Source organism: Papio anubis, chromosome 4, assembly GCF_008728515.1.
Source record: "Papio anubis isolate 15944 chromosome 4, Panubis1.0, whole genome shotgun sequence".
NCBI classification, from domain to species: domain Eukaryota; kingdom Metazoa; phylum Chordata; class Mammalia; order Primates; family Cercopithecidae; genus Papio; species Papio anubis.
Window position 1 is genome coordinate 140,100,067 of NC_044979.1, and position 25,738 is coordinate 140,125,804.

At 40.8% G+C, this 25,738-nt stretch overlaps 2 protein-coding genes across 4 annotated transcripts in view; one reads left to right on the forward strand and one right to left on the reverse strand.

The window, feature by feature from the left end:
• Positions 1-11,432: 11,432 nt before the first annotated feature.
• On the forward strand, positions 11,433-13,902 carry LOC101005685 (olfactory receptor 2AE1). Its single transcript, XM_017956221.3, has one exon. It carries the CDS (start codon positions 12,359-12,361, stop codon positions 13,406-13,408), a length of 1,050 nt encoding a protein of 349 aa, XP_017811710.2. The 5' UTR covers positions 11,433-12,358; the 3' UTR covers positions 13,409-13,902.
• An 8,592-nt stretch (positions 13,903-22,494) lies between these two features.
• The window catches only part of LOC101005341 (cytochrome P450 3A43), a 44,367-nt gene continuing 41,123 nt past the window's right edge, over positions 22,495-25,738 (reverse strand). For all 3 annotated transcript variants that reach the window (XM_031665566.1, XM_031665565.1, XM_031665564.1), the window contains 2 exons: positions 25,255-25,417; positions 22,495-23,052 (listed from right to left, as the gene is read on the reverse strand). In XM_031665566.1, coding sequence (XP_031521426.1) covers positions 22,957-23,052; positions 25,255-25,417 — 259 coding nt within the window. In that variant the 3' untranslated portion in view covers positions 22,495-22,956. The remainder of the gene's footprint in view (positions 23,053-25,254; positions 25,418-25,738) is intronic.

A 25,738-nucleotide genomic window follows, 5' to 3' on the forward strand; every position in this document is an offset into this window, starting at 1 on the left:
GGGGAACACGTGCAGGTTTGTTCTGTAGATCAATTGCATGTCACAGGGATTTGGTGTACATATTATTTCCTTACCCAGCTAATAAGCATAGTACCCAATAGGTACTTTTTTGATACCCTACCCTCCTCCACCCTCTACCCTCAAGTAGTCCCTGGTGTCTATTGTTCCCTTTTTTGTGTCCATGGGTACTCAATGTTTAGCTCCCCTTATAAGTGAGAGCATGTGATGTTTGGTTTTCTGTTCATGTGTTGGTTTGCTTAGGATAATGGCCTCCAACTCCATCCGTGTTGCTGCAAAGACATGATCTCATTCTTTTTTTATGACTGCATAGTATTCCGTGGTATAGATGTACTACATTTTCTTTATCCAGTCTATCGTTGATGCGCATTTAGGTTGATTCCATGTCTTTGCTAGTGTGAATAGTGCTTCAGTGAATGTATCCATGCATATGTCTCTGTGGTTGAATAATGTCTTCGGGTATTGGGTGTATACAGAATAATGGGATTGCTGGGTTGAATGGCAGTAGTGAGGATTCTTAAACAACTTCCAGTATCTTCCCTAACTCTTCCTCCCCTCCTCCTCTTCTTACACATCAGCCATCTTGGCTTGTCTTCCTGTTCAGCCTGAGCAGCCCCCTCGTTCAACAGTTTCTACTGAGTTCTCAACTTCCCAGGATATTTGCTGTTATAGGTTGAATTATGTTCCCCAAAAAGATACGTGAAGAGCTGCCTGTGAATATGACCTTATTTGGAAATAGGATATTTGCAGATGTAAGCAAGATAAGGTCATTTGGATGGGCTCTAATCCAATATGACTGGTGTCCTTATAAGAAGAAGGAAATGTATGCATATGTTCACACACTCATGCCCACACACACACAGAAAAATGCCAGATGGAAACAACGTGAAAGAGGCTCTGGAAGATGGAGGCAGAGATTGGACTGGAGTTACGCTGTCACAAGCCAAGGAACCTGGGGCTACCAGAAGCTGGGGGAGGCCAGGAAGAACCTTCCCCTAGAAACTCTGAAGGGAGCATGGCCCCATCAACACCTTGGTTTCTGATTTCTAGCTGCAACAACTGAGGTTAGACAATAAATTTCCATTGTTTTAAGCCACCAAGTTTGTTATGGCCACCTTAGGAAATGGTGACTATGCTTGCCCATCAGGACGTCCTTCAATGCCTGCCTTACTAATAGCTAATCCTTTGGAAACTCATCAGTACCTTCCCTCCTCTCTTCCTTCTGGTTATTGAAAGGTTGATTCTACTACAAGTCCTTGCTCTCTGCCTTCAAGTGGGCCCTTTGAGCTGCATGGTAAACTTTTTTATCACTCGACTTGTTTTTACATCTGGTGGCAATGATTCCAAACTTTTCCTTTTAAGCCTTCATGAGTCCCCCTTCATACAATTGCAAAGAACTTGCATCTTCAACAGAGAAAAAAAAAATTCTTTTCCTCTGCCTCTCTTTTTCTTCACAGTTCTTTGTCTCTGTGCTTGAGTCTTGATATTGACCCCTCTGGTCTCATCAGGTATGGGGTGGGACCTAGGTGTTCATTTTTATTTAAAAAGCCGACCAAAAAAAAAAAGCAAAACCCCACCCATAAACTCTTTCCATGCTTCTTGATATACAAACAGGATTGAAAATAAACTGTCAGTTGTAAACTAAAAATCCTAAGCCTCCCGTCTAACTGAATGAACCCCCTCCTGGCTAAGGGGACTCCAGAGAAACCTGAACAACAAATTTCTGGCCATGATTGGCTGAGAAGTTAGACATGCCTCAGGTGCATTTCCTCCCTTTTGGAGTTTAGACACAACAACTGCCCAGTCTTAAGAGTGAAATAGAGACAACAGGATTAACAAAATGGGCTCTGTGACGATAAGATACCAAATCGTAAGTAAGACCAAAGGCCATGACAGACCTTAAGTCACACCCCCTTACAGGTCAATCTAATGCAGTGAATTAGCTAACAGACCTCCTATCCTTCAGGGATGTCCTAGAAAGGTGCTGTAGTGCTGCGGTTGTCCACTTTGCGGTGGTGCCTGTGTATCGTGAAGATCTGTCTGCAAGCTGAGGAGCGAGGAAGCCAGTCCAAGTCCCGAAGCTGAAGAACTTGGAGTCTGATGTTTGAGGGCAGAAAGCATTCAGCACAGGAGAAGGATGTAGACTGGGAGGCTAAGCCAATTTAGCCTTTTCACATTTTTCTGCCTGCTTTGTGTCTTGGCCGCACTGGAAGCTGATTAGATGGTGCCCACCTACATTAAGGGTGGGTCTGCCTTTCCCAGCTCACTGGCTCAAATGTTAATCTCCTTTCACAACACCCTTACAGACACACCCAGGATCAATACTTTGCATCCTTCAATCAAGTTGACACTCAGTATTAACCATCACAATACCCATATATACAAACACTTCTAGAATTATTTCTGTATCTACCCATCTATATTTATACTAAGCGAGGCATGAATTAATACTGATGTCTCCAACTGTAATCCAGCTCCATGAGATTCATTCTAGCCTTCCCTCCTTTCTTATCATCTGTAATTTTCTTCTCTGATAGAAACCTGGCTCTCATCATCTACCCATCATATACGTGAAGCAGATTCAGAATTGTTAACCTGTATCCCAGTGAGAAATTTATCAACTGGAGTATAGTATTTATGTACAATTCCTTTTATTTTTCACCTTATGTCTTCCTATTAAAACAGCATTTTCCAAAGTTGTTCAGCTCCTTCCCCTACCACTCCGTTCTTCAGTGAGATTGTGTAGTAGATTTGTAATATAGATTCTTCCTCACAGTCTGCATTTCATCCTGGAATTCTTCCAACATCCTGTTTAATTTTTAAAATTTTGTGTATATCGAAGTTCACTCCTTGATGTATGGTTCTATGGCTTTTGACAAATGCATGAGTTATGTATTTATCACTCCAGTACCAAATAGAATAGTTTCATCATCCTATCATTACCCTGTGTATCCCCTTTGTAGTCATCCACCTGCCTTCCCAACTCCCAGGTGGGAGGGTAGGTGGATGACTCCCAATATATTCTGCATATATTGATATAATCATATGGTTTTTGTTTTTGGTTCTGTTTATGTGATGAATTACACTCACTGATTTGCATATGTTGAACTAACCTTGCATCCTAGGGGTAAAGCCTACTTGAGAGTGGTGGATTACCTTTTTGATGTGCTGCTGGATTAGGTTTGCTAGCATTTTGTTTGTTTGTTTGTTTTTTGAGACAGAGTTTTGCTCTTGTTGCCCAGGCTGGAGTGCAATGGCGTGATCTTGGCTCACTGCAACCTCTGCCTCTTGGGTTCGAGTGATTCTTCTGACTCAGGCTCCCGAGTAGCTGGGATTACAGGCACCCGCCATTACACCCAGCTAATTTTTGTATTTTTAGTAGAGATGGGGTTTCATCATGTTGGTCAGGCTAGTCTAAAACTCCTGACCTCATGTGATCTGCCCGCCTCAGCCTCCCAAAGTATTGGGATTACAGGCGTGAGCCACGACGCCCAGCCAAGCATTTTGTTGAGAATTTTTCCATCTATGTTTTTTAAAGGATATTGACCTGAAGTTTTCTTTTTTTGTTGTGTCTCTGCCATGTTTTTGTATCAGGATGATCCTGACCTCATAGAATGAGGTAGGGAGGAGTCCCTCCGCTTCAGTTTTTTGGATAGTTTGAACAGGAATGACACTAGCTCTTTATACATCTGGTAGAATTCAGCTGTGAATCCTTCTAATCCTGGGCTTTATCTGGTTGATAGGCTTTTTATTACTAATTCAATTTTGGAACTTGTTATTTGTATGTTCAGATTTTTAATTTCTTTCTGGTTCATGGTGGGAGATTATATGTTTCCAGGAATTTAGCCACTTTTAGTAGGTTTTCTAGCTTGTGTGCATGGAGGTGTTTGTTATACTCTGAGGTTTTGTTTTTTTTTTTTTTTTAATAATTCTATTGGGTCAGCAGTGATGTCCCCTTGTCATTTCTGATTGTGTTTATTTGGATCTTCTCTCTTTTTCTTTATTAGTCTATCTAGTGCTCTATCAATCTTACTTATTCTTTCAAATATCAACTTCTGGTTTCATTGATATTTTGTATGGTTTTTTTGCACCTGAATTTCATTTAGTTCAGCTCTGATTTTGGTTATTTCTTGTCTCTTGCTGGCTTTGGGTTTGGTTTGCTCTTGTTTTTCTAGTTCCTCAAGGTGTGATATTAGGTTGTTAATTTGAGATTCTAGCTTTCTAATGTGGTCATTAGTGCTATGAACTTTCCACTTAATACCGCTTTGGCCATGTCCCAGAGATTTTGGTATATTATATCTTTGTTCTCACTAGTTTGAAAGAATTTCTTGATTTCTGCCTTAATTTCATTGTTTACCTAGAAGTCATTCAGTAGCAGGTTGTTTAATTTCCATGTAATTGTTTAGTTTTGAGTGCTGTTCTTACTGTTTTCTATTTTTATTGTTTTGTGGTCTGAGAGTATGGTTGGTATGGTTTTGGTTTTTTTCAATTTGTGGAGAATTGTTTTATGGCTGATTGGTTGATTTTAGAGTATGTGCCACTGCAGATGATAAGAATATGTATTATTTTGTTTTTGGAGTGGAGAAAACACAAATAAATGAAAAGATATTCCATGTTAGTGAATTGGAAGAATAATATTGTTAAAATGTTCATATTACCCAAAGCAACCTACAGATTAAATGCAGTCTCTATCAAAATCCTGATGGTATTTATTACAGAAATAGAAAAAAATCCTAGAATTCATATGGAACCACAAAAGGCCTCAAATAGCCAAAGCAATTTTGAGCAAGAAAAACACAGCTAGGGCCATTACAAGTCCTGATTTAATACTATATTTCATAGCTACAATAATCAAAACAGCATGATACCGATATAGGAGTTAAAAAGGAATTATTTAGGCAGTTAGTAAGGGTAAAAGAATTATCAGTGGAATTTCCTTTTAATAAAAAGCAGCCCCCACATCATTTCTTTTCTAACAAAAAGCAGCCTGAAAAATCAAGCTGCAAGCATAGATATACAAGCTGGAAGCTTGTATAGGTGAATACTGGCAGCTGTGCCAATAGAAAAGAGATACTTGGAAGCCAGGTACATCCAACATGGAGGTTTTCTCCTCCCTTCTCTTTGTTGCCACATGTGCAAATGTCATGGTACTGGCCAGGTGGAGACCCCACCTGCATAATAAAAGATTAGGGTGGGATGGCCAGCCTAATCACAGCTATGTAAATGGCACACTGGGTCCAAACAATCCCCCGGGCCCTGTGAAAATCAGACACTGCCTTTCTAAGCCCCTCTATAAAGTCAACTGCATCTCACCCCAAACCTGGAAACCCACTTTGGTTCCCTTCCTTTGCATGAGGAAGCTCTCTCTTCTTTCTTTCGCTATTAAACTTCTGCTGTTAAACCCACTCCTTGTATGAGTCCTCATATTTGATTTCCTTAGCACAAGACAACGAACCTTGGGTATTTCCCCAGACAAATGACGTCGCTTCAATATTGGCATAAAAACATACATATAGACCAAACAGAACAGAATAGGCAGTGCAGAAATAAACCCGTGCATATACAGTCAGCTTATCTTCAACAAGGGTGCCAAGAATGTACAATAAAGACAAGATAGTCTCTTTTCCATTGTGGCCAACATGATGAAACCCCGTCTCTACTAAAAATACAAAAATTAGCTGGGCTTGGCGGCATGTGCCTGTAATCCCAGCTACTTGGGAGGCTGAGGCAGGAGAATTGCTTGAACCTGGGAGGCGGAGGTTGCAGTGAGCCGAGATCATGCCATTGCACTCCAGCCTGGCGAAAGAGTGAGACTCCATCTCAAAACAAAACAACAACAACAACAACAGCAACAACAAAAGGAAAAAAAGGGATAGTCTCTTTAATAACTGGTTTTGGGAAAACTGGATATCCACATGCAAACAAAGAAATTAAACCCTTATTTTACACTATACACAAAAATCAACATAAAATGAATTAAAGACCTAAATGTAGGACCTGAAACCATAAAACTGGAGGAAAACATAAGAGAAAAGCTTTCTGACATTAGCCTTTATCATGATTTCTTGAGTATGACAACAAAGGAAGGCAACAAAAGCAAAAACGGGCAAGTGGGATGACATCAAACTCAAAAGCTTCTGCACAGTAAAGAAGCAATAAAAAATAAATAAAAAGCCCACCTATTGAATGAGAGAAATTATTTGCAATCTGTATTAGGTTATTCCTCCATTGCTATAAGAAATACCCAAGGCTGGGTAATTTATAAATAAAAGAGGTTTAATTGGCTCATGGTTCTGCAGGCTGTACCGGAAGCATGGTGCTTGTATCCGATGATCTTCTTGGGAGGCCTCAGGGAGCTTTTACTCATGGTAGAAGGCAAAGTGAGAGCAGGAGAAAGCAGGAGTGAGAGAGAGAGAGAGAGTGAGTGGGGGAGAGTGCTACACAATTTTAAACAACCAGCGAATATCAGTGAAGCAAAGCATTTTAGGATTTGAGTTGAGATGGAGAAAAAAAGAAGAGGTCAACATACCCTATAATGGAAAGGAAGAGCAGGGTATGAGAGTGATATGGGAGTGCATAAGAAGGGGAGGTAGGGATATGCCATTTTTTTCTATTCCCTCTGTATCTGAAATCTTTTTTTTTTTTGGAAATGAGGTTTTACTCTGTCACCCAGGCTGGAGTGCCATGGTGCGATCTCAGCTCACTGCAACCTCCACCTCTTGGGTTCAAGTGATTCTCCTACCTCAGTCTCCTGAGTAGTTTGGACTGTAGATGTGTGCCACCATGCCTGGATAATTTTTGTATTTTTAGTAGAGTCAGGGTTCTGCCATGTTGGCCAGGCTGGTCTCAAACTTCTGACCTCAAGTAATCCACCCACCTTGGTCTCCCAAAGTGCTGGGATTAAAGGTGTGAGTCACCACACTCTACGTGAAATCTCTTGACATGTTATATTCATGTAGTCTATGAAATTGGAGTACAACCAACAGCTAGGATGGGAACTGCCTGTCTCTATTCCTTGACTTCTTTCCTATGATATGGCACATGGAAAACCCTCAAAAGGGTGCTGTGGGCAAAAGAGACTAGATATTATTACTCAGACTGTCTTCTCAAAAGACTTGCGTGGAAAGGGGTTACAGAAATCTGGGTTCCCAAATGAAAAACAATCAATGGACTCTAAGAATTGTTTATCTCCACAGTTAATTGGCCCCTGAGGAGAATATTCTGTTATCTTCAGGCTCACTCCGCAAAATATCTCATTCTCCTCATCACTTGGAACAAACTCCAAGTAAAGCCCTTTGGGGATGCTTATGTCAGTGCGTACAGCACAGTCTAATTGACATCTTGAGTAATGGTCTCCAGAAGTGATGCAAGATGTGTCTTCTGGGATGGAATCCCTGACGCCATTCTATTTAGTGTCCTCAATTTGCCTCAGCTGGCATAGGTCCTCTGGGTTAGGGGGATGTTTTATTTCTCCCAGATGATGTCCGTTTTTTCTTATGATTGGCTCACATCAGACCAAGAACGTTCTTACTCTAACCCCCATGATTACTATTGAGAAGACATCTATGTAGTCAGAAAGCCAAATTTATATTTTATTAAGGAGGGGAGGAGGTGTAAAGCTAAGAAGAGAGTGCCTTGAGAGATCCAAAACAATGGAAAACCATAACAGATTTTATTTTGACTCTGGGCACATTCACGATTAAACTGGTGTTCAGTTTACCTTCTTTTTTTTTTTTTTTTTTTGAGACGGAGTCTCGCTCTGTCGCCCAAGCTGGAGTGCAGTGGCGCGATCCTGGCTCACTGCAAGCTCCGCCTCCTGGGTTCACGCCATTCTCCTGCCTCAGCCTCCCGAGTAGCTGGAACTACAGGCGCCCGCCACTGCGCCCGGCTCATTTTTTGTATTTTTAGTAGAGACGGGGTTTCACCATGGTCTCGATCTCCTGACCTTGTGATCCGCCCGCCTCGGCCTCCCAAAGTGCTGGGATTACAGGCGTGAGCCACCGCGCCCGGCCCAGTTTACCTTCTTAATAAAGTGATATTAATGGAAATTCCTATTGCCCAAGCTCTGATATTGGAAGGGAGGGTTGTCTCAAATATACATATAGAGCCAGAGGAAGCATATGTGTGATTCAAAGGCCCGACTAGTAGAGGCTAAAGAAGTTCAGTTGCTTAATCTGTCCTGATGTGTGTTGATGGAGCTCATGATATGAACACACATGTGTCTCATTAGTCCTGGTGATGTTCTGTCATTAGGGTAGTTAGTGCAAACAACAATGGCTGCATTGGGGCAATTTCTTCTATGCCGTTCCACCAAAATGTAATGGAAATGGAAATTTCCAGGCTTAGGGAAGGAAGTCTGGTGAGCACCTCAGAAAAGGCTTGTTTTGATCACCAGTAGCCAACACGTGGGTCAGCGTGGACCTCTCTTGCCCTCTGCATTTCACTTCTATGCTTGTCTTCCTACGAGTCTCTGCAGAGGAAATTCCAGGTAAGGTAATATTAAGGCTTGAGGTATCTAGGAAACTTCATTAGAAACTAGGGCATTGTCAGCTTATCCCTTAAGTCAGAGGATGACATTTGACCAACCCATGAGAAAAGCTTCCTCAGAAGACAGAGAAAAAAAAGTCACTTGAAGGCCACAAATCAGAATGGAAAATTATTAGCAAAGTTGCTGAAGGGAGGAAGAGAGACACGGGTCAGATGGTGAAAAACTTACACCATGGAGATTTGTACAGAAAGATGGACACTAATGTGGAAAGTGATGGAGAAGTATATGAATACTTAAATAAAAGGGAAGTGTGTGGATATCTCTAATGGGTTGAAGTGATCAGAAGGAGCATGGGAGAAGTTGAGCTTTTAGTCCACTAGAAGCTGAGTATGAAACAACAGTGTGAAGTGACAGCCAGAAAGATGATACTGTAGGTTGCCTTAGAAGAGACAGAGTAATAAATGTGACTTTTTTTTTTTTTTTTTCCCCCGGAGGGAGTTTTACTCTTGTTGCCCAGGCTGGAGTGCAATGGTGTGATCTTGGCTCACCGCAACCTCTGCGTCCCGGGTTCAAGCGATTCTCCTGCCTCAGCCTCCCGAGTAGCTGGGGTTACAGGCATGCACCACCACGCCTGGCTGATTTTGTATTTTTAGTAGAGATGGGGTTTCTCCATGTTGGTCAGGCTGGTCTCGAACTCCTGACTTCAGGTGATCCACTCATCTCAGCCTCCCAAAATGCCAGGATTACAGGCGTGAGCCACTGTGCCTGGCCAGATGTGACTCTTTCTGAGTTCTTCACTCTAAAAAGTAAATAGATAATCTGCACTGCATGAAAGTCTAGAAAGACATTTAGGAGAAAAAACACAAAAAGAATAGGGTGGTGGATATTTGAGGGATCAATTAAGGTTACTTTTTTTTTTTTTAAATTATACTTTAAGTTCTAGGGTACATGTGCACAATGTGCAGGTTTGTTATATATGTATACATGTGCCGTGTTGATGTGCTGCACCCATTAACTCGTCATTTACATTAGGTGTGTCTCCTAATGCTATCCCTCCCCCTTCCCCCCACCCCACGACAGGCCCCAGTGTGTAATGTTCGCCACTCTGTGTCCAAGTGTTCTCATTGTTCAATTCTGACCTATGAGTGAGAACATGCGGTGTTTGGGTTTCTGTCCTTGCAATAGTTTGCTCAGAATGATGGTTTCCAGCTTCATCCATGTCCCTACAAAGGACATGAAATCATCCTTTTTTATGGCTGCATAGTATTCCATGGTGTATATGTGCCACATTTTCTTAATCCTGTCTATCATTGATGGACATTTGGGTTGGTTCCAAGTCTTTGCTATTGTGAATAGTGCTGCAGTAAACATACGTGTGCCTGTGTCTTTATAGCAGCATGATTTATAATCCTTTTTGTATATACCCGGTAATGGGATGGCTGGTCAAATGGTATTTCTAGTTCTAGATCCTTGAGGAATCGCCACACTGCCTTCCACGGTGGTTGAACTAGTTTACAGTCCCACCAACAGGGTAAAAGTGTTCCTATTTCTCCGCATCCTCTCCAGCATCTTTTTTGTTTTATTTTTTTGAGACAGAGTCTTGCCCTGTCACCCACGCTGGAATACGGTGACACAACCTTGGCTCACTGCAACCTCCGCCTCCTGGGTCCAAGAAATTCTAATGCCTCAGCCTCCTAAGTAGCTGCAATTACAGGTATGTGCCACCACGCCTGGCTAATTTTTGTGTTTTTAGTAGGGACGGGTTTCACTATGTTGGCCAGGCTGGTCTGGAACTCCTGACCTCAGGTGATCTGCCTGCCTCGGCCTTCCAAAGTGCTGGGATTACAGATGTGAGCCACTGTGCCCAGCCTGAAATTAACAATTATTAATATATCTTATGTTAGATATAGGGAATGACAGAGGAGAAGAAAACAAATATTCAGTACACACATACACACACACACACACAAATAAATGCCCATAACTATTACAGTTTTTGTTTCTGCAGCTGCTTACATGGTTTTGGCTGGTATTTATAATGACTTGCTTTCACTACCCATTCCAATTCTCTTTGTCTACAGTTATTCATGATTCTTTGCCTGGTGGGGTAACCCAAACCTTTATTCCTGAAGCATCTGGGCCACTAGCAGTCTTGTCTGAATTGGGTTGTGGTTTTCTATTGGCTTACATCATGGGACATGAGAGTGCACCCTAGAAAATCTGATTGCAGACATAATTCTCCTTATCCTCACCATGTAATAGTAACTGAGTTTCCCATTGAAGTCAGAATCAGTCTCATTAGCCAATAGAGTAACCTTAATTGCCTATCAATTCAGTTCTATGAGAAGCCCCAAGTGGCACGGTGGCAGTCTTAACTATCAGAAAATGGGATTATTGTTGTGACACCTGGTGAAAGAATTTCTCCCTTTGGAACTAAGACCTCTAAAACAGCAGAACCTAAAAGTGAAGGGATAGAAAGCTAAAATTTTGCTGGTGGGTCACAGTTACAGAAACTACAGTGAGAGGACTCGTTCTCGCTTCTACCTGGTGATTTCTGGTTCCATGAATCTTGCTATGGGAGGAACAGCAGGATAAGTTGAATGCAGATTTAGAGTATATTTTGCATCCTGGAGGACATTGCCCCAGCACCAAAAAGTGTTGCCAACCAGACGGTCTTCAAAAGGCCTTCCTTTGGATTCTCCTTTAGTTTTTCTGACTTCTGGGTCAGGTGTGCATTCTTTTTTTTTTTTTTTGAGACGGAGTCTCGCTCTGTCGCCCAGGCTGGAGTGCAGTGGCCGGATCTCTGCTCACTGCAAGCTCCGCCTCCCGGGTTCATGCCATTCTCCTGCCTCAGCCTCCCGAGTAGCTGGGACTACAGGCGCCCGCCACCACGCCTGGCTAAATTTTTTGTATTTTTAGTAGAGACGGGGTTTCACCGTGTTAGCCAGGATGGTCTTGATCTCCTGACCTCGTGATCTGCCCGCCTCGGCCTCCCAAAGTGCTGGATTACAGGCGTGAGCCCCAGCGCCCGGCCAGGTGTGTGCATTCTTAATCGGACCATTAACAAGCGCCCCAGCTTCTGCAGGATATCCACACCACCAATTTCAGAGGCAACAAGAACTGACGTGGGTTTCAGTCTGCCTTTGTGGGGTTACAGCTCATGCTTATGGGTTCCAGCATGCCTTTGATCTGCCACTTTTTATATCCATTTTTTTTCCTGACTACTTGCCCTCTGGACTTAAAGTTCCAGCATCAGACACAAAGGTAACAGCCATGCATAGATGGCCTAACCAGCTTCCACAATTGTGTAAGAGAAATCTCTTAGTGTTTTAGCTTTTCTAATAAAATTCTCACTGATAAAATAAACAACCCCCTCAAGCTTTGCCCCAAACTCTGTGTGTGTGTGTGTGTGTGTGTGTAGAGAGAGAGACAGCTTAAAAATCTGCCTTCACAAATACGATCACTCTGAAATCGCAGAATATCTAGACTCCATTAAGTATCAAACTTCAAGTCTCTTCTCATTAAGAAAGACGTGTGTGTGTGTATGTGTGTGTACGTATGTGTGTTTTGGAAGCATAGGAAGTAAATGGTGAATAAATATACACACACACATACATATACAATCACACATACACACACATATATATCTTTCTTAACGAGAAGAGACTTGAAGTTTGATAATAGAGTCTAGATATTCTGAAATTTCAGAGTGATTATGTTTGTGAAGGCAGATTTTTAAGCTCTCTTTTAAATAAAGGTTATTTCAATAATTAGAGAGGTTGAATAATTAGAAATGGAAACTTTTTTTTTTCACAGGTTCTGTCTTCTATCAAAAGGTGCTTTTCATCGGGTATGCTGGACCCCAGTATTTCTAATCACACCCTTTATCTCCACTCTCTGTTACCCCAGGGACTGAGAAAGGGAACAAGGTGGCAGAGGAATCAGACCTCTCTGGCAGACTTCATCTTTGAGGGGCTCTTTGATGACTCCCTTACCCACCTTTTCCTTTTCTCCTTGACCATGGTGATCTTCCTTATTGCCGTGAGTGGCAACACCCTCACCATTCTCCTCATCTGCATTGATCCCCAGCTTCATGCACCAATGTATTTCCTGCTCAGCCAGCTCTCCCTCATGGATCTGATTCATGTCTCCACAACCATCCCTAAGATGGCTACCAACTACCTATCTGGCAAGCAGTCTATCTCCTTTGTGGGCTGTGCAACCCAGCACTTCCTCTATTTGTCTCTGGGTGGTGCCGAGTGTTTTCTCTTAGTTGTCATGTCCTATGACCGCTATGTTGCCATCTGTCATCCACTGCGCTATGCTGTGCTCATGAGCAAGAGGGTGGGACTGATGATGGTTGTCACGTCATGGTTGGGGGCATCCGTGAACTCCCTAATTCACACAGCGATCTTGATGCACTTCCCTTTCTGTGGGCCTCAGAAAGTCTACCACTTCTACTGTGAGTTGCCAGCTGTTGTGAAGCTGGTGTGTGGCGACATCACTGTGTATGAGACCACAGTGTACATCAGCAGCATCCTCCTTCTTCTCCTCCCCATCTTGCTGATTTCTACATCCTATGTCTTCATCCTTCGAAGTGTCATTCAGATGCGTTCATCTGGGAGCAAGAGAAATGCCTTTGCCACTTGTAGCTCCCACCTCATGGTGGTTTCCCTTTGGTTCGGTGCCTGCATCTTCTCCTACATGAGACCCAGGTCCCAGCGCACGCCATTGCAGGACAAAGTTGGTTCTGTGTTCTACAGCATCGTTACCCCCACATTGAATCCTCTGATTTATACTCTCCGGAATAAAGATGTAGCTAAGGCTCTGAGAAGAGTGCTGAGGAGAGACGTTATCACCCAATGCATTCAACGACTGCAATTATGGTTTCCCCGAGTGTAGAGTGGAATAGGATAAGCTCCTTAAATTAATTCATGTAAACCTGTAAGGTTTTTCAGGGAGCTAGCTCCCTTATGCTGTTTTACTACTAGAAGAAAAACATGTTTAACACACAATTCCAATATTCCACCTCAGTGTCAGGTATCCAAGCACTGTGGATGGAGAACATTTCAGTGGGTCTTTAGAGAATTAGGGAAAACTTTTTAAAAAGTCCTTTTGAAAGAAGACATATAAAGGTCAGTGACACCCTGAAAAAAAGAAGGCAAGATAAAGATATAAGGGCCCTTATCTATTATTATTTTTATTAACAACAAATATATAAAACATGCCACCAGAGAATATTTATGGAGCATAAAATGGGAGTGTGTTGCTTACTTTTGGAAACATGGGAAGTAAATGGTGAATCATGGCTGTTTGAAAGGGAGGATGCATGATATAAAAGTTATATTCTTTTTTTTTTTTTTGAGATGGAGTCTCTCTCTGTCACCTAGGCTGGAGTGCAGTGACACGATCTCAGCTCACTGCAACCTCTGCCTCCCAGGTTCAAGTGATTCTCCTGCCTCAGCCTCCAGAGTAGCTGGGATTACAGGCGCGTGTATTTTTAGTAGAGACGGGGTTTCACCATGTTGGTCAGGCTGGTCTTCAACTCCTGACCTCAGGTTATCCACCTGCCTCGGCCTCCCAAAGTGCTGAGATTACAGGCGTGAGCTACTGCACCCAGCCCTAAAAGTTATATTCTGAGACCCTTAGAGTTCCTTGAATCACAGTGTGTAAGAATTCGTAAGGGAAAGAATAATGCATTTTGTATACATACATAATAATATATAACATAATTCTTGTAATACATGTTGTGTTTAACAGATATTTGTTGAGTGCCTAGTATGATCCAGGTGGTAAACTAGATGTTTGGAATTTACATTGTGAAACTTAAGATTTTTTATACATCTGCTTGTGCTTTTCTTTGGTTTATATTGGACCTGTCATATCAGTAGGGATATTAACTTTTATTATTTCACAGACTGAAAATACCTTTTTGTTCTTTGAGGGTTTCTAGCCTTGTGATTTGGAATCAGAATGATCTGGAGGAGAGTCTGCCACTTGCTAACAGTGGGATACATGGTAAATTACTTAACCTCTCAAGGCCTCAGTAATCCTATGTGTTTAATGGGAAAAAAAAAAAAGGTGACCTGAGATTTTGTGTTAGTTGTGAGTATTGGTTCCAAGCAACAGAAATGGACTCTGAATGATACAAGCAGAAAAGAGACTTATTGAACGGATGTTGGGAAGATGCCAGAATCAGTGGGAGCACTAAAGAACCAGATTTGGAGACTATTAGTCCCATATGTTACTGCCAAATTGTCCACAGAGTAAGTCCAAGAAGAGGCCAGTAGTAGAATTCATCCAATGGGGACAAGATTATTTGGGTTTAACAATATGGGGGAGGACTAATGCAGGTCGTTGTAACCATCTGATCTGCAGGGATCTCTTATAATCTTGCTCTTGAAATTATTTCTCTCTCTCCTGCATTATAAATTTTCCCAGTCTACTTGATCAATACCATCAGCCTGCAGACATACCTTTATGACTGTCATCTTAAAAAGAAACTTCCTCTCAACCCTGGAAAGTCTAAACCAAGCTCGTTCAACCCATGTACTGCAGGCTGTATGTGACCCAGGAAGGCTTTGAATGCGGCCCAACACAAATTCATAAACTTTCTTAAAACATTATGAGATTTTAATATTTATTTATTTATTTATTTATTTATTAGCTCATCAGCTATCATCAGTTTTAGTGTATTTTATGTGTGGCCCAAGACAATTCTTCTTCTTCCAGTGTGGCCTGGGGAAGCCAAAAGATTGGATGTCCATCCGTGGTCTAAATAGTCTTACAGAAGAATTCCTTGAAACAGTTTTCTTTTTTTTTGAGACAGAGTCTCACTCTGTCACCCAGGCTGGAGTGCCGTGGCATGGTCTCTGCTTACTGCAAGCTCCGCCTCCTGGGTTCAAGCCATTCTCCTGCCTCAGCCTCCTGAGTAGCTGGGACTACAGGCGCCCGCCACCACGCCTGGCTAATCTTTTTTTTTTTTTTTTTTTTTTTTAATTTTTAGTAGAGATGGGGTTTCACCATGTCAGCCAGGATAGTCTCGATCTCCTGACTTCGTGATCCACCTGCCTCGGCCTCCCAAAGTGCTGGGATTACAGGCATGAGCCACCGCGCCTGGCCAAAACAGTTTTCTTTACCTGTTATTTCCACTTTTTCTGCTTCCATATTCTCCTGAGCTCACTTCAGTTGGCTTTTGTCATCATCAATCTGTGGAAACCATTAGGATGATTGTCACAAATGGCCTCCTTGTGGCCACATTCGATGGCCAATTTTCAGTGTACCCAACAGCCTTTGACAAAGTTGATTATGCCTTCCTTTTTGAAACACTTTCTTCACTGAACACTACACTCAATTTAACTCCTACTTCATTGACTCTTCATTTTCCATTTCTTTGCTTGAATGTTCTCATTTTAACGTTTTTATTTAAATTCTTTCATGTTACTTCCTTGTTCTCATGCTCTTCTATAGCAGCGATTCTCAAACATGAATACACATTAGAATCATCTGAAGGTCTTGTTAAAGCAGTTTGCTGGGCTCCAGTTCCAGGGTTTCTGATTCAGAGTTTCTGATTCAAAAACTCTGGATTTACATTTTTAATAAATCCCAAGTGGTGCTGATGCTGTTGATGTAGGAACTGCATCTAGAAATTGTATTTTTCTTCCAGAATATCCATGGTGACAATGTAGCAGATGAGTAAATTTAGGCTTCTGTGAACAGAGGAGAAAGTAATCTCCCCTGACTCCCAACCCCACACTGCTTCCCTGTCTTCTCATGGGAGCCGTCTCCTCTTGGGTGGCCCATTGGAGTCACAACACTACAACCCTGCTTTTGTCTGGTCACTGGAGTAACCCAAGAGTGGGGATATCAGCTCCATGGCAGGCAGCTGGAGGGGCTCATGACAACTCAGAACCCCATGGTTGTGCTTCTACTTACTCTCTCAAAGTGAGGGGCTTGCCCTTCTCTACTTTCTGTCTCAGGTTTCTCAAGAACACATCTCCATACTAGAGTATGATCAGGAGCATCTCAACACTCAAAGAATATGCAAGGGGAACTCTGGAATAAAAAATTTCAGGCCAGGTGTGGTGGCTCACACCTATAATCCCAGCACTTTGGGAGGGTGAGGTGGGCGGATCACTTGAGGCCAGGAGTTCGAGACCAGCCTGGCTAACATGGTGAAATCCTGTCTCTGCTAAAAATACAAAAATTAGGCAGGTGTAGTGGTGCATGCCTGTAGTCCCAGCTACTCGGGAAGCTGAGGCAGGAGAATTGCTTGAACCCGGGAGACAGAGGTTGCAGTGAGCCGAGATCATACCACTGCACTCCAGCCTGGGCAACAGAGTAAGACTCAAAGAAAAAAAAAAAAAAAGGTGAATTTAGCACAATTGTAGGATTCAAGAGCAACACATAAAAAGTCAAACACATTTCTACATGACAGCAATGAATATATGAAAACACATTATAAATGCTATATGATTTATTTATTTATTTATTTATTTATTTTTTTTGAGACGGAGTCTCGCTGTGTCTCCCAGGCTGGAGTGCAGTGGCGTGATCTCCTCACTGCAAGCTCCGCCTCCCGGGTTCACGCCATTCTCCCGCCTCAGCCTCCCAAGTAGCTGAGACTACAGGCGCCCGCCACCACGCCCGGCTAGTTTTTTGTATTTTTAGTAGAGACGGGGTTTCACCATGTTAGCCAGGATAGTCTCGATCTCCTGACCTCGTGATCCACCCGCCTCGGCCTCCCAAAGTGCTGGGATTACAGGCTTGAGCCACCGCGCCCGGCCATGCTATATGATTTATAATCCCTCCAATTAAAACAAAAGACTTTAGCTATAAACCTAACAAAACATCTCACTATCCTGAAACTAGGAAATGTACATGAGAGGAAGAAAGGAAGGAAAGGAAATGGAGAGGTATCCTGTGTTCATACGGTCAAGATTGTACATAGTAAATATAGATTTATTTCATATTGATCTGTAAGTTTATTTCAATTTGTATCAAAATTTCAGAAAGTTTATTTTTAGATATTGATGTTTATTCTGAATTGTATAGAAAGTCAAAGGACCAACAATAGATAAAATCTTTCTGAAAAAAATAAATGAAGTGGGAGAAATCACTCGCAATGATGTTACTACTTACTATGCAGCTGCTATAGTCAAGACGCTGTGATCAGTGGGACAGAATAGAGAATGAGAAATAGATGCACACAAATAGGCCCAGCTGATTTTTTTTTTTTTTGACACGGAGTCTTGCTCTATCACCCAGGCTGGAGTGCAATGGTGTGATCTCGGCTCACTGCAACCTTCGTCTCCCTGGTTCAAGCGTTTCTCCTGACTCAGCCTCCTGAGTAGCTGGGATTACAGGTGCACACCACCATGCCCGGCTAATTTTTGTATTTTTCAGTAGAGACGGGGTTTCACCATGTTGGTCATACTGGTCTCGAACTCCTGAGCGGACCTCGTGATCCACTCACCTCGGCCTCCCAAAATGCTGGGATTATAGGCATGAGCCACCGCGCCTGGCCTGATTTTTTTTTTTTTAAAGATAGAGTCTTGCTCTGTTGCCCAGGCTAGAGTGCAGTAGCTTGAACTTGGCTTACTGCAACCTCTGCCTGCTGGGTTCAAGCGATTCTTTTGCCTCAGCCTCCCAAGTAGCTGGGACTATAGGCATGCGCCACCAAGCCCAGCTAATTTTGTATTTTTAGTAGAGATGGGGTTTCACCATGTTGGCCAGTCTGGTCTTGAACTCCTGATGTCAAGTGATCCACCTGCCTCGACCTCCCAAAGTGCTAGGATTACAGGTGTGAGCCACTGTGCCCGGCCCAACTGATTTTTGATAGTAGTGCAAAAGCAATTCAGTGGAGGAAGGATAGCCTTTCCAAAAATGGTGTTGGAACAATGAATAGCCATAGGCCCCAAGAAATGAACCTTGAGCTAAACCTGATACCTTATACAAAAATTAATGCAGAATGACTCATAGACTTAAACGTAAACGATAAAACTATGTAACTTTTAGAAAAACAACAAAAACATTGGGGGTGGGGTGCGGTACACAAAGAATTTTCGGACTCAATACCAAGAACACAATTCATAACAGGAAAAATTGATAAATTGGTCCCCTCAAAATAAAGTTTTACTTGATAAAAGTAATGAAAAAACCTTGTGAAAAAGAAAAGTTAAGCTACACATTGTGACTATAAAAGAATAGCAGGTGAGAATCACGAGGGTCATAGGCTGATGGAATAGTTCTGTATCTTGATTCTTCTGGGCATTATGCAAATCTACACGTGATGAATTTGCATAGAGCTACACACACACACACACACACATACACACAAATGAGGGCTCATAAAATGGTGAAATCTGAATAAAACCCTGTGGATTATGTCAATGTCAATTTCTTGTTACTAGAGTAATAAGAGTATACTATATTCATAGTTATGGAAGACATTAACATTGGGGGAAAAATGAAGGGTACATGACACATCCCTGTACATTTTTGGGGCAACCTTCTGTGAATATATATTTCCAAATAAAAATTAAATAAATATTTAAATTAAAAAAATGAATGTCTACCCTCCAGTTTGGGAAGACAGAAAAACATTCTTTCACTAGCACTGTTTTGATCATTGCTTTTATTTGCTCAATAAAAGCAATAAAATACTTGTTAAGAGGAAGGACAAGCAACACATTGCAACTCTAAAATAATAGCAGGTGAGGCCAGGCATGGTGGCTTATGTCTGTAATCCCAGCATTTTGGGAGGCTGAGGCAGGCGGATCACTTGAGGTCGGGAGTTTGAGATCAGCCTGGCCAACATGGTGAAACCCCGTCTCTACTAAAAATACAAAAATTATCCAGGTGTGGTGGTGCATTCCTGTAGTCTCAGCTACTCAGGGTGGCGGGAGGGGGAGGGTGAGGCACGAGAATCCCTTGAACTCTGGGAGACAGAGGTTGCAGTGAGCTGAGATTGCACTACTGCACACTAGGCTTGGTGATGGAGTGAGACCCTGTCTCCAAAAAAACCCCCAAAACCAAAACAAAACAGCAAGTGTAAAAAAAGCTGGCCAAAACCCACCAAACCAAAATGGCAACGGAAGTGACCTCAGGTCATCCTCACTGATCATTAAAAGCTAATTATAATGCATTAGCATGCTAAAAGACACTCCCACCAGGGCCATGAGAGTTTACAAATGACATGGCAATGTCAGGAAGTTTCCCTATATGGTCTAAAAAGGGGAGGAACCCTCAGTTCTGGGAATTGCCCACCCTTTCCTGGAAAAGTCATGAATAATCCCCCTTATTTAGCATGTAATCAAGAAATAACATAAAAATGGCCAAAGAGGAGCCTATGCTGCTGTTCTGGTCATGAAGTAGCCATTTTTATCCCTTTACTTCTTAATAAACTTGCTTTCACTTTACTCTATGAACTTGCCCTGAATTCTTTCTTGCGAGTGATCCAAGAACCCTCTTTTGGGGTCTGAATGGGACCCCTTCCGGGTAACATTATTGCTAATAGTACATGCTATATTAGGGCAATTTCCTTTTGTTGATGAAAAGAATCAAACTCTGTAAAATATTTGAAGAGATTTATTCTGAGCCAAATATTAGTGAGCATGTCCTGTGACACAGCCCTCAGGAGGTACTGAGAACATATGCCCAAGGTGATAGGGGTGTGTCTTGGTTTTATACATTTTAGAGAGGCATGAGACATCAATCAAATACATTTCGGAAATACAATGGTTTGGTTCAGAAAGGTGGGACAACTCAAAGTGGGATGTTGAGGGGGTGTGTGCTTCCAGGCTATAGGTAAATTTAAACATTTTCTGACTGGTTGAGTTTGTTTAAAGACCTGGGATGGATAGAAAGGAAATGTTCAGGTTAAGATTGAAAAAAAAAAAAAAAAAGCTTGTGGAGACCAGGGTTCTTTTGAAGTCTTATAGTGGCTGCCCTTAGAGACAATAGATGACAAATATTTCCCATTCAGAACTTTAAAAGGTGTTAGACTCTTACTTCATCTCTTCAGGATTGGGAGGGCCTGGAAGAAAAAGATCTAGCTACATGATGAAAAGAGATTCTTTACAGATGCAAATTCTTTACAGATGCCCCACAAAGGACCATTTCAAGATATGGCAAAGAAACATGTTTTGGGGTAAAATATTTTGAGTTTCTTCTTTGTCACGTAATGTTATGCCAAACTCAGGTTGGAAAGTAAGTCACGACATATAGGGTTAAATAAAACCCATCTGATGAGAATTTATGGTTTGTAGGGCATGACTCCCTAGATGCCTTAGATAGGAATTTGGGCAGGATGAAAAAATCAAGGCTTAGTTCTCACTCTGGAAAAGTGGAGACCCATATACACAAAATAAGAAAAACTGGCCACATGGTTACACAACCTGTCTCAACTAATTCCCTGTGGTCATTTGGTTTATTTAATTACTTGCCTTTAATCCTAGGTTCATGGCTCATAAGCATTATGCAAACAAGAGTTATCATATTACTATTAATTTCACTTTGTTTTTTCTTTTTAAACCTTGTATCTGTTACCAGTTAAATTTCCTTACATAAGTACAACTCCCAAGCAAATAGTGCTGGTCTAGCCTCTTGAGATGATTTTAGATAAAATTAGACAATAATTGACTTCAGGTAGACTTAGCCTGTTTATTGCAGCACTATTTGCAATAGCAAAGATTTGGAATCAGCCCAAATGCCTGCCAACGATAGACTGAATAAAGAAAATGTGGTACATATACACAATGGAATACTATGCAGCCATAAAAAGGAATGAGATCATGTCCTTTGCAGGGATATGGATGAAACTGGAAGTTGTTATCCTTAGCAAACTAACACAGGAACAGAACACCAAACACCACAAGTTCTCACTCATTAGTGTGAGCTGAACAATGAGAACACATGAACACAGGGAACAACACACTGGGGCCTGTTGGGCGGGGGCGGGGGAGGTAGAGCATCAGGACCAACAGCTAATGCATGTGGGGCTTAATACCTAAGTGGTAGGTTGATAGGTGCAGCAAACCATGGCACCCCTTTAACTGTGTAACAAACCTGCATGTTCTGCACATGTATCCTGAAACCTAAAATAAAATAAAATAGAAACAAACAAAACAAAATATCACTGCTCATTGATAATACTTTTAGTCATTCAAGAGCTCTGATGAAGATGACAAAAAGATTATTGTTGCTTTAATGCCTACTAACAAAACATCCATTCTACAGCTGTGGATAAAAGAGTAATTTTAACTTTCAAGTCTAATTATTTAAGAAATATATTTCATAAGGCTATAGCCACCATAGATAGTGATTCCTCTGATGGATCTGGGCAAAGTCAATTGAAAGCCTTCTGGAAAGGATTTACTACTCTAGATGCCATTGAGAGCATTCATGAGCCATGGGAGGAGGTCAAAATATCAACATTATTTTGAAAATTTGGGAATATATAGCCCTATTTCTTTGGGATGAAGCAGAAAAGGAAAAGGAAGAATTCTGTGCAGCCTCTGATACTGGCTGAAACTGATGAATGCCTTTAGCTTTGCTGCCCAATCAACTGACTAATAAACCACATCTTATTCAGTGTTCATTATGTTAAAACATTTGAGAGTAAAAGGTGAAATAGAACAAGTGTAGGAAAATATGTTCCCTGCCTTCCAGTACTATCAGTTGAGATGATACATAACATTTAGTCAAAACTAATAATGTAAAAATATGTTCCTAAGTTGAATGTTACCAAATTGTGTGCTTCAAAAGAGGCAAATGAAACTACAAATATGTTTTCTAAACAATAGGCAAAGTCACAGTGGTTTAACTCACACCTAGATTAATAATCAATTAATAATCAATTAATCCTTTAGAGTTCTGTAAAAGGCCCCATAGAACCAGCAATTGTAATGACCAAAAATACTTAGTTGTTGATCTCATTGATCTAATTCTGTAGATTCATCCTTAATTTGCAGGAAGACATCAGATAACAGTTTTGTAAAGAGGTGTTTATTGACTTTCTCAATATAATACTTACTATAGAATATCACAAATAGAACATGTAATATAAATGCCACTACAATAATCACAACTATAATTTTCCTTTTCATTAAAAATTGTTGGTAAAATTGTAGAGAAAAGTTTATTCTCTGATCAGAGCTCAGGAGGACCTGAGGGTACTAACTGGAGGTAGCAAGGAGATAGTCTTATGAGAACTAGAGAAGATGACTGTACTTATTTGGCACTGATTTGTCACCTCCTTCATAGTATGCAATGTGTAATACTCTACACAGACAATGAGAGCTCAATGAATGTAGATCATTTCTAATTATTCACCCAATACATTAGGTTAAGCTCATCTTCATTTCTGAGTTTTATTCACAAAGCAATTTGAAGTGTCTGGTGTTCTGGGATACAGCTTTCTTGAACAAAGTAGAAGTCCTTAGGGAAAGTCAGGGTCCACTTGTAATCCCATCTCTTAAGTGCACTTTTAAAACAATAGGTTTTTCTGGTTGAAGAATTGGTAGATTGTTTAATTTCAGTGGGATCTGCAAAAGTTAAACAAGAATATTGGGAAACAATGAAGCAAACGAAGAAAAGATAGAAGCAAAGTAAAAAAGATGACATCAAGGGTAATGCTTTGCAATGATTTTTAAAAACTACTTTCAGCACCATACATGTTGGTTTCTTTGTACTTGTTCAGTGAGCTCTGTGAAGACTGGATAGTGAAAGCATTTACCATTCATCATTTAACAAAATGTTTATTGAGTATCTATTCTGTGCCAGGCTTGAGATTGTTCATGCTGGCTTCTGTTCCTTTTTATTTAAATTTTAAGCAAAGAGATATTTTAAAAAATCAAATCCAGATTATTAGGCATTATGTTAAACTATTTTAGAAAAGTCATATAAAGTTAATTTTGTGTATGATGAAACTTGCAAGATAATCCTCAGTAGGTGTTATATATTTCAATTAAATGGACAGTCTTCAACTTATAAAGAATTCATTAACTTCTTCCAACTGAACCCATCCAGTGTAATGATGGGAAGAGACCTTCAAGAAGCATTGTGCTTTTGTTTTTTACATCTTCTCTTGATTTCCAAAGGAAATGCAAATGGGAAGCTTCTCAAGGCCTATAGTGTTTTGACTAATACTTTGAGCCCTCATTCTCACCAAGTCACTTCTTCAGTGTCAGGGGAGCAGCCAGCAGAGAAATGTTCTGATCTCAGTTAAGTGAAGGGCAGGGAAATTGTCATGGAAATTGAAAAGTGCCAGCTAGTAGATGCTTGGGAACTTGCCAGGGAGTATCACCCCATCCCACGTGTGCAGAGACCTGCTTTTATTCAGAGCTGAGCCTCTGTCTGTACACACTTAGAGAATGGATACACAGCTTCCCTAAAGCCACAAATAAGATTGAAACACTATCTATTCTTCTTCTTTCCCATGCACAAAGCCTACTTTAGAATAGGAGTTGCATAGTAAATGCACAAGTCTTAGAAATAAGACTTATAGGGCCTTGCTTGATATAAATCAATGACAAGTATTCATTAAGTTTTTCAGAGAAAGGATTCCATATCTTTCTATTAATATGACTCATTATTTTTACATTTCAAATGGTATGAATATGTTTTTCCTGTAGATCGACACACACACTCAAATATACAAATGTCACATGTTAAATTTAAAAATTAAATAGCTTAAAACTTGTATCCAAGGACTCCAAATCAACTGCAAATCACTCCTTAAACATGTATAGAATGCCTGCAATGGATAATGTCCCCTGCAAGACGCTATTGGACTTTTATGAAAGAATTAAAACAAAACAACGTAAATGGGGCAGAGAGGAGAAATTCTTAGAATAGAGAAAAGACTTACAGAATAAAACTGATTGGTGTAATGAAAAGTATAAAATTAGGTGATACCAGCCTGCAATAAACTGTAACAAAGCAGAAGAATAATTGGCCCTGTACTCGATGGGGAAGGTTTCTTAGAGTGGCTTGGGGAATTGATGTAGGACTTGTAGGATAAGAACAAAATGAGAAGGAAAAGAAGAACATTTATAGGGCTATTATTTGGGTGAAAAGATGTACAGCTTGTATGAAGCAGGGAAGCAGCACTCCTGGAAGATAAGGCCAAATGGTCAGGATGGCCTTGGACTATGAGCATCTTTTCTATCTGGCAGAAATGCCTTAAATTAGTGATTCTCAACATTGGCTTCACGTGAGAACCAATGGGAGAGCTTTTAAAGCCACAACTCTGGACAAATTAGTTTAGAATTTGTGAGATGATCCAGGCAACATGAATTTTTGAAGCTCCCCAGTGATTCCAATGTATAGTTAGTGGTTGAGAAACACTGTCATGAGAAGGCTTCTGCAAGTTCTAGTGGAGGAAAGCACCATTCAGAAGTCCTGACAAACTAATCATTGCACTTCATGATTGTGCAAAACACTTCCTTATCTTTACAGTTGACATGAAACTGAATTTAAAATTTGCTGAAGTTCACAGAGACTGAACATAATTATACCATGCTAATCTATATTGATATTAGATGATCTTTATAGTTCTGTCTTTATAAAGTCACAGATTTTGAACTCCAGAAGAGATTCATCTTTAAGGATTATAGATAGCTCCAATTAGATTCTTTGTCCCACAGAGCAAATTATTGAAAGATGAACAATAATTTAAAAAAATACATAGACTTTTCAGTTTAAAAAACTCCCAATAAACATTATTTATAAGAAAGTTTACTGACCTGAGTTTCTTCACAAGGTTCGAAGGAGAAGTTCTGCAGTGCTTTAATGACAGCTAGTTTTATGTTTGTGAGAGCAAACCTCATGCCAATGCAGTTTCGGGGTCCAGCTCCAAAAGGTATGTATCTGTAAGGATCTATGCTGTCCTTGTTCTTCTTACTGAACCTAGTTTCACAGAAGTAGATAAAAACAAGTTAATGAAACATAAAAACTATTAAAACTACACGTTAGGCCGGGCATGGTGGCTTTTGGGAGGCGAGCCCTACCTCAGCCTCCCAAAGTGCTGGTATTACAGGCGTTAGCCACCGCACCTGGCCGGCTATACATTTTTTGAAGGTTAAACCCATGTTTATTCAAATTTGATTCCTCAATATTTGATTATATTGAGAAAAAATTTTGATGGAGGAAAGTGATAATGCCCTTGTGGTTATGTGTTTTTAAAAGAGTACTTATATTTTAGAGAAAATTCTGAAATAGTTACAGGTT

What these genes read in the sequence shown, in the direction of transcription:
- LOC101005685 (XM_017956221.3), top strand. Translation starts at nt 12,359, where the DNA reads ATGCTGGACCCCAGTATTTCTAATCACACCCTTTATCTCCACTCTCTG.